Source organism: Zophobas morio, unplaced genomic scaffold (genome assembly GCF_036711695.1).
Source record: "Zophobas morio isolate AGI-343-1 ecotype UQ-CSIRO unplaced genomic scaffold, CSIRO_AGI_Zmor_V1 ptg000021l, whole genome shotgun sequence".
Lineage (NCBI taxonomy): Eukaryota > Metazoa > Arthropoda > Insecta > Coleoptera > Tenebrionidae > Zophobas > Zophobas morio.
Window position 1 is genome coordinate 22,786,703 of NW_026972126.1, and position 7,778 is coordinate 22,794,480.

The window sequence follows — 7,778 nt, forward strand, 5'->3', positions numbered from 1 at the left end:
GAAAACAAAATGAACTATGCAGCGGCAGAAATAATGTATAGCCCGGAAGTAAGAAAAATGATAGCCGACAACATTGACAATAGTCCAGGAACAACAGCTTATTTGAAACTAATGTATCTTATATCGGCAGCATTCCTGGACAAAACGTTATCTATTGTAGAAAGGATATACAGGGTGCCGCATCCAAGTCTGGACATAGGGAATTAACATGGCAAGTTGGTTTTTATTTTATAATATCTCCCCAGATCACTTTAAAGCTATTACTGAGTGATGCCTTTGTGGAGGTCGAAGAGGGCTATCGGCCAGTATTTTTTTCAAATCGTTGCATCGCGTTCATTTACTGTAAAAAGGTTTTAAAAATCGTATTTTGAAATTCGCGCCCGATCCGAGTTGTCGCGAAATGTTCCGTCGCACTGTCGAAGTTCGGCGATCGCGTCTTCAGATTAGCCATGCAAAATGCAAATGTCAAAGTGAAATTAGAAATTATTCTCAGAAATCAACGAAGAACTCAAACTGATTTATTTTATCCGATGTGATGATTATTGTAGGACAAATTAAACGGAGTAAATGCACAAATTGATTCATTCATTCCGCATAGTGCGCGAACCCGTCAAACGATTCATCTCGAACTACACTCAGGCTGTATCCAAAAAGCCCGAGATGAAGACTTCGAACAGCTGGTCTTCCTGTAAACCCCATCGACAGCATTCTGACATGTCCTGGGAGCCCTTCAAGCTAGGAATGTACATTCGTACCGAAAAGACGAAGAAGAAGAAGCTAGGGATGTACTCGCGCTGCCTCACTCAGTAATCACTGAACGACTCAAATTGAATTATTTTATCCAATATAACGATTATTATTGTAGGTCAATTTAAACGGAATAAATGCACAAACTGCACAAAATATTTTATTAGGTTATGTTGGTGGTGCTGGTCGAGTCTTTATTACTAAAATCTCATTAAAATGCCATGTTCTACTGCTATTAGATGAAAAAGCGAGGGCCCGCTTTTCTTATTGTGTGATGATAACATTTACCATCAAAAGAGCTGGCGCTTTTGAAGAGAACCTTTTAATGAACCATTTAGATAACTACAAATAACAAAACTTAACAATTGTTGATGAATGAAGTAATGAAATATTGTACGAATCTGGAGAAGTATTGCACTATTTTCAAGAATTGCTCAAAAAGACTGCTGTCAGCAGCCGTACAGTAAATATGCCAATCTTCAAAACTCCTACGCGTGTTGATTAGCATTTGAGTTGAAATCTGAAGACAATATTGCTGGATTGCTTGTTTCAGCGCGTCTCTGTTTGTATAGCTCGTATTGTTCGAATACAGATGCTCGTGAAGAAATCTCCAAAGAACAAATTGCCAGGGGTTTAGATCTGGCGAATGCACAGGCCAATGGGGCAGTGAAAACTTTCCATTCCAATATTGCGGGAAAATACTGGTTCAAATAAACAACATTTGTGCGAGTTGTATGGCTGGAGATTTGATCCTGCATGTAAAAGATCTGCTGCAGATGCCGCACCCTTCGAATCCTAGGAAGTATTTGCTGATATTGTCCTACTTCTGAGCATTCAATCCAGATTCGATGAAAAAAGGTGCAATTACATGATGTCCTAGAAGCCCCAGTCACACATTGACAGTTGCACGCCATTGATAACGATGGTCATCGACCACGTGAGGATTGTGTATTGCTCAAATTTGATCGTTCTGACGATTATAACTTCCCTTAAGACCAAATGAACATTCGTCAGTAAAACAAATGTTCCTCAAAAACTCTCCATCAGCCTAGATTTTCTCAAGCGTTCCTTCGTAAAACTCCATATGTGAGTAGTCCTCAGGCTTTAATTTTTTGTCATGATGCTTTTTGAAACTCTTCTATCCCATCTGTTTAAGATCCCTAAAAGACGTCGTGCCCACCTGATAAGAATCAGAGCCAGTGAATTGTTTCTACCACGGATCGTACAAGAGCTTGAGATAATCTGATTGGTGCCAATGACACGGCATCCCTTACAACAGTTACAAATTAGTAAAAGTTCTTAAATGCATAATTCAAATTGTGGCGCCAAACATGCACCTGTTAACACCACCTGATTTTATGTAATTTTTATTATCTTTGAAAATAAATGTAACTTTGTTTTGTGAAATATTATTTTTATTTCTGTTGTTGTTAACACAATAAACAAATAAAACAGTAATACAAAAGTTTCTGAATCCCAAAACACATTCGTAATACAGAAAAATATTTTAAAATGTTGATGAGTGAATGTTCTAGATTTCTCTCTCAAAAATTTCTTGTAACGAACATGTTTCCATGTGGCAAAAATTCCATCCCTGCTTAACGAATGTAAAATGAATTGACTTCCAATCTTTGGTGATTCAAAAAAAAGTGTGAAATTTATCCAAATTACCTACTAATTAAATTAACCGTCGAAGAACAAGCAGGCCCTCGCTTTTTCATCTAATCCCAGCTGCTCGAAGTCTTCATCTCGGGCTTTTTGGATACGGCCTGAATGTAGTTCGAGATGAATCGTTTGACGGGGTCGCGTACTATGACGAATAAATGGATCAATTTGTGCATTTATTCCGTTTAATATGTCCTACAATAATCATCACACCGGATAAAATAAATCAGTTTGAGTTGTTCGTTGATTTCTGAGAATAATTTCTAATTTCACTTTGACATTTGGATTTTGCATGGCTAATCTGAAGACGCGATCGCCGAACTTCGACAGTGCGACGGAACATTTCGCGACAACTCGGATCGGGCGCGAATTTCAAAATACGATTTTTAAAACCTTTTTACAGTAAATGAGCGCGATGCAACGATTTGAAAAAAATACTGGTCGATAGCCCGCTTCGACCTCCACAAAGCCATCACTCAATAATAGCTTTAAAGTGATTTGGGGAGATATTATAAAATAAAAACCAATTGCCATGTTAATTCCCTATATCCAGACTTGGATGCGGCACCCTGTATAACATTTGGTATTGCATATTTTTCCTACGAATATGGAAAAAATGGATTAAGGACCAAAGACAATATACAGTAAAAGATAACTTTTTATCTTCCAATTGCTACACATGCGTTGAACTCAATGGACACGCATTAATAAAAATAATTAAAATATTTCAAAAAGTAATCTTACTGATGATATGTTCTTGCCTTGGAAATTTAGCTCTCAAACTTGTGAGAGTATGTTTAGAAGCCTTAGATCAATGACCTCAACTTTTAGCACAATTGTTAATTTTAGTATAAGAGATATGTTGCATTGAAGTGACAGACTACAAACTATAAACAACATTAAAAACGATTTGGATAAAAAATTCGTTTTTCCTAGAGAAATCAGGAAAAAAAAGTTCAATCATGAAGAGAGATTTTGTGAAAAATGATGACTTAGGAAACATTTCAAATAAAGATATACAAAGCACCGTAGAATCAGCTTTACGGGATTGTCTGCGTGACACTGAAGATTTAGGAATAAAAGTGATAGATTTCAACTATGTATTTTTGGCTCCGTGTAAAGACAATGAATGCAATGGCGAAGTTGAAGATGAAATGTTTAGTGAAAAACGGTGCGATCACATTGAAAATTACAACAATTCTCAAATAGCCATGAAACGTAACTGATTTCAAAGTTTGGAAAACGATCCAGTTGACCAAGATGAAGATTTACTGAATGATCTTTGCAGAATTTCGTACAAATCTAAGACATTTGACAGAGACATACACCTTAGAAGTTTTGATAGTGACGATAGTTTTGTTGAGAAAGGTGATCTAGTCAGAATACGCTTAGATAATACAACAAAAGTTATAAAAATGTCTTCACTTTGCTGGCTGTTAGACAATGAAAAGGATCGCATCAGTGTGGGTCGTCTCAAAAAATTTATTCAAAATAAGAAATGTAAAAGTAGTACAGTTAACTCAGAAACAGATACCTGCCTTCAACATAAAGATGCATCTCAAATTCAAAAACCAGTCCAAATTGGAAAACAAAAAAGACGCTATAATATATCAAGTGACTCATCTGATTTAGACAACCCAAGTAGTATCGAATATGATGACAGCACGGACACCGAAAGTTTGAATTCTTCCAATTATTCTGATGATTTGAATCCTCGTTTGAATCTCAAGGCTGAAAATAGTAAGACTGATCGTTCTAAACCAGACTTAAATATAGACGATTATATTATAATACAATTAACAACTCAAAAACAAAAGAAAAAATGTTACATTGGTAAAGTGTTATCACTTAACCCTATTTTTTGTGATTTTTTGAAAAGGAATCCAAAAATTCCGGATGCTTTTATGTTTCCGGACATTAAATATCAGGGGGAGATCCAAGAAAATGAATATATAATGAAGCTACCTCCAGCTCAGGTACTCAGAAGAGGCAGTATAGTATTTGAAAAAAAATTATTGAAAAAATATTTGATTTAATTCTAGTTTTTTTTAAGTGATGTGATTAAAATTTGTGATAATGTAACCTCAACCTGGGTCGAGATTTGTACAAGTATATATCGTAGAGAATACTAAAGTAAGAAACTGTGCAAAATTCTAGGTGCCAATGAACACTTTTAAAGGGGAAAATTACCTCTGAAAATTTATCAAGTGGGGTTATCCACTCCTTTATTGTGCAAAAAAAAATTCTTACGTGTTAAATTTTGCATTTCAAAAGTTTTTTTCTAATATGCTTCATTTGAAAGTTGTGAACAAAAATTAAAAGTGTTATCATCTCTATTTATGGGTAGCTAGAATTTAGCACAGTTTTTTACTTCAACATCATCTACAATATATACACAAATCTCGACCCAGGTTATAGGGTAAGTATTTTTTAAGAAGTTGTTTTATTTTGTGATATTTTGTTATGATCCAACAGAAATGCTTTACTTTTATGTTTAGAGTTACCGTTTTTTTTAACATTTAATAAAATAAATGAAACTACTTGTTTTTTCTGTTTATGCTGCCATAATAAATGAATAAACCCAATTTTTAAAAAGTAATGACTTAAGTTATTATTATAAGTTTGATTTAATAGGTCAAACTTTAACATGATCTTGTATGCACAACACAGAGATGAACCAAATAGAATGATTTTGGAGTATTTGGCATTCATTAATTACCTCTTTGAACGTATGAGCCAGTCGTTGCCTTATGAGTCACTGATAAGTAAAAACTCCTGACGTAACTAAAAGTATCCTTGGCCTTATGTAAAGTCAAAAGCAAAATTTCATAATATAATTTATTAAAAAATTAATAATAATATAGGTAATTTATTAAATCTTTGAGAGATTTAAACGAACTAATTTGTACAGACATTTTTAATTTCAAAATTAAAATAGACCATAAGGTTATCTGACTGAATGTGCAAAAAGTCTAGAATATTGCATATGTCCACTTTTAGAACAAATATTTGACCCAAGAAAGTGTAAAATTCGAACGTATACTTAATCTATTGATTTAGACATCTAAAACCTCGATTTTAGAGTAGCGTTCTTTTTGTAAGTAAAATCAGATTTTTTTTTCTTAAATATTTCAGTTTGTTGCTTAGCAGCACAATACATTTTTTTTTTCGTCTAAAGGGAAAGCACTTCAGCTTACCTAACCACCGTACGTTAGTAAACACTTGGTAAAAAAAGATTTAAATTCAACATCATTATCGACAAAACAAAAAAGTCAAGTTAAAAAAAAGTTAGCAATCGCCCTGTACAACTTTACGGGACTGAGTGCATATATGGCATTCATTATTCCATAATAATGTTTTATATGTATGTAAATATGTGGCAAGAGTCAGTCCTAGGAAGATCTGGGGACGAAGTTAGTGACAAAAATAAACTGTACAATGTTAAAGTTTTATTTTTAAATTGATTCTGTATCAGAGTCTCTTTCTTGAAGATTGTTCCAAAACTGCACTTGTCCACTTCCAAGATACACATAAGATGATCCTCCAATAAAAAGAATGACAGCAGTAACAGCAAAAAATATATTCCACCCTTCTAGCGTACGCTGCAAGGTTAAACTATTACATACTAAATGTACTTCATGTAACATACATTGACAGTAGAAATTTGAAGAATCAAAGCTCCTGATATTCCCACAGTTGTTCCAAAAATAGTACTGAGTGATGTAATAATCCCAGCAAAATTAGGCGCTAGTTCCATATTATTTGTCATCAGGTTAGCACTATGTATATTTATAAAAGCATTTGCAACTGCAAGAGTTATGTCTGACTTAACTCTGTCGCAACGTGCAATAAAAACAAACATCATTACAAAAAACACAGAACCGAGAGTAGCTGTAACATCCTCTTGAAGGAATCGTGTTTGTAAAGGCAGTACTTACTAAAGGCAATGCTGTATTTCCTTAACACTGTGATGTTGATGTGTTTTTCAGCAATCAACCAATCAGAGAAACAACCGTAGATGATAGTTGCCACAAATACGGAAAAAACCATTATGAGCCCCCAGTAGGTTTGAAGTTCGTAACTGACTTTTAAAACTTCGTTTACGTAGTCGGGCATTCGTGTTCCGAAAGTATAAGTGCACCATATGATTCCAACGTGATTTATCAATAGAGCCCACAAGGGCCGACTGCGTATGATAGACCTCCAAGGTACCTCCTTTTGAGTAAAAACCAGCTGGTCTTCTAAAAATGTGAAGTCATAATGGTACCATGCTGAGTACCTCACCACCTAGTTCTTCCGTTAGAAAGCGTTTTTCTCTGGCAGTAATGAAAGGGTGAAGATAAGGTCTGGAATAGCAGAAAACATGCCACACCGCACACCAGATGACTCCCAATGACCCGAAAATGTAGTAAATAGAAGTCCATTCGTAAGAGTACCACATGAGAGTGACACCCACGAATGTACTGATCATGTATCCGAAGGAACTCGTCGACAATCCAATGCACACAATCGTGGTTCGCATGTTTTTGGGTGTCCAATACACCAAAATTGAGAAGAGTGACGGGAGCAAGAACCCTTGACAAAAACCATTGAATGCTCTTAATGCGAAAAACGGGTGGTAATTCGGTCGAGTCTTCTTGTAAATCAAAGGCGTAAATAGGCTACTGACGGAAGCACCCATGATTGCTACCATGATCAAATACTTTCCTCCAAACTGGTCACTGAAGTACCCCATGACCAGGTTGCTCCAAGGAAAAGTCCAGTAGAAACAACTGATATAAATGATCTCGGTATTTAAGTCCCAGTCGAACGAAATATCCAAAAAAGAATTCTAAACATGTTAAAGCCTGGCTGGACGAACTTACTGTCATGTTCTTCAGGTTCCTCTCAGGGACGGTGCATGCGTATGTAGCTTTACCGGTATCATTTTGAAATATTGTCAGTATCATTAGGTTGTTGTTCAAGGCACTGCCGAAACCAAGGGCTAAGACGAGCATGATAAATACCAGATAGCGTTGTGGAAAGTTACAGCCTGGAAAGTTTGATTTTCAAAGGAAGTTCGGGACAAATTTATACTCACGATTAGATTGTGTGGAACTCGAGCCACTCGGGGAATCAGAGCCGTCGTCCTGCCGCGAGTGACGAGGTACGAAAGGAAGTGAGGGCTTGGAAATACCCTGCTGCATTTTTCTACAACAGTTTGTCACAATGACAGCAGTTAAGTCAAATCAGTCAACGTTAAAAAATACTACTCATGATATTTATTACTGAAGTAAAAGGTTCGATTTTTCTCATGAAGATTTCCTAGTCAGGAAAAACTGCTGCGACAGAAAGCAAGGGAAGCACGATCTAAACCCGTTACACCA

The 7,778-nt window shown here is 35.7% G+C and overlaps 2 protein-coding genes across 4 annotated transcripts; one reads left to right on the plus strand and one right to left on the minus strand.

The window, feature by feature from the left end:
- The first annotated feature begins 312 nt into the window (after nucleotides 1-312).
- LOC135133313 (heparan sulfate glucosamine 3-O-sulfotransferase 2-like) lies at nucleotides 313-2,154 on the plus strand. 3 transcript variants are annotated; one of them, XR_010281165.1, is made up of 3 exons: nucleotides 313-806; nucleotides 866-1,833; nucleotides 1,904-2,154. XR_010281165.1 is itself a non-coding variant. In XM_064061674.1 (2 exons), exons 1-2 carry the CDS (start codon nucleotides 568-570, stop codon nucleotides 873-875), a joined length of 249 nt encoding a protein of 82 aa, XP_063917744.1. In that variant the 5' UTR covers nucleotides 313-567; the 3' UTR covers nucleotides 876-2,154. The 3 variants fall into 3 exon arrangements, 1 of the variants encoding a protein (XP_063917744.1); XR_010281166.1 differs by having other exon boundaries at nucleotides 318-544; nucleotides 599-1,833; XM_064061674.1 differs by having other exon boundaries at nucleotides 866-2,154.
- A 3,713-nt stretch (nucleotides 2,155-5,867) lies between these two features.
- On the minus strand, nucleotides 5,868-7,718 carry LOC135131803 (sialin-like). The gene is made up of 6 exons (XM_064059654.1): nucleotides 7,493-7,718; nucleotides 7,278-7,444; nucleotides 6,700-7,243; nucleotides 6,351-6,653; nucleotides 6,062-6,303; nucleotides 5,868-6,014 (listed from the first exon to the last, which is right to left on the minus strand). The coding sequence occupies exons 1-6, from the start codon at nucleotides 7,596-7,598 to the stop codon at nucleotides 5,868-5,870; spliced, it is 1,509 nt and encodes a 502-aa protein (XP_063915724.1). The 5' UTR covers nucleotides 7,599-7,718.
- Nucleotides 7,719-7,778: the final 60 nt, after the last annotated feature.

Bases quoted from the DNA above. Each gene is read 5' to 3' on its own strand.
- LOC135131803 (XM_064059654.1), bottom strand. From the start codon at position 7,598: ATGCAGCAGGGTATTTCCAAGCCCTCACTTCCTTTCGTACCTCGTCAC. The intron at 7,445-7,492 runs GTGAGTATAAAT...CAAACTTTCCAG, and splicing joins GAGTTCCACACAATCTAATC to GCTGTAACTTTCCACAACGC. The intron at 6,015-6,061 runs GTATGTTACATG...TTAACCTTGCAG, and splicing joins TTCAAATTTCTACTGTCAAT to CGTACGCTAGAAGGGTGGAA.
- LOC135133313 (XM_064061674.1), top strand. From the start codon at position 568: ATGCACAAATTGATTCATTCATTCCGCATAGTGCGCGAACCCGTCAAA.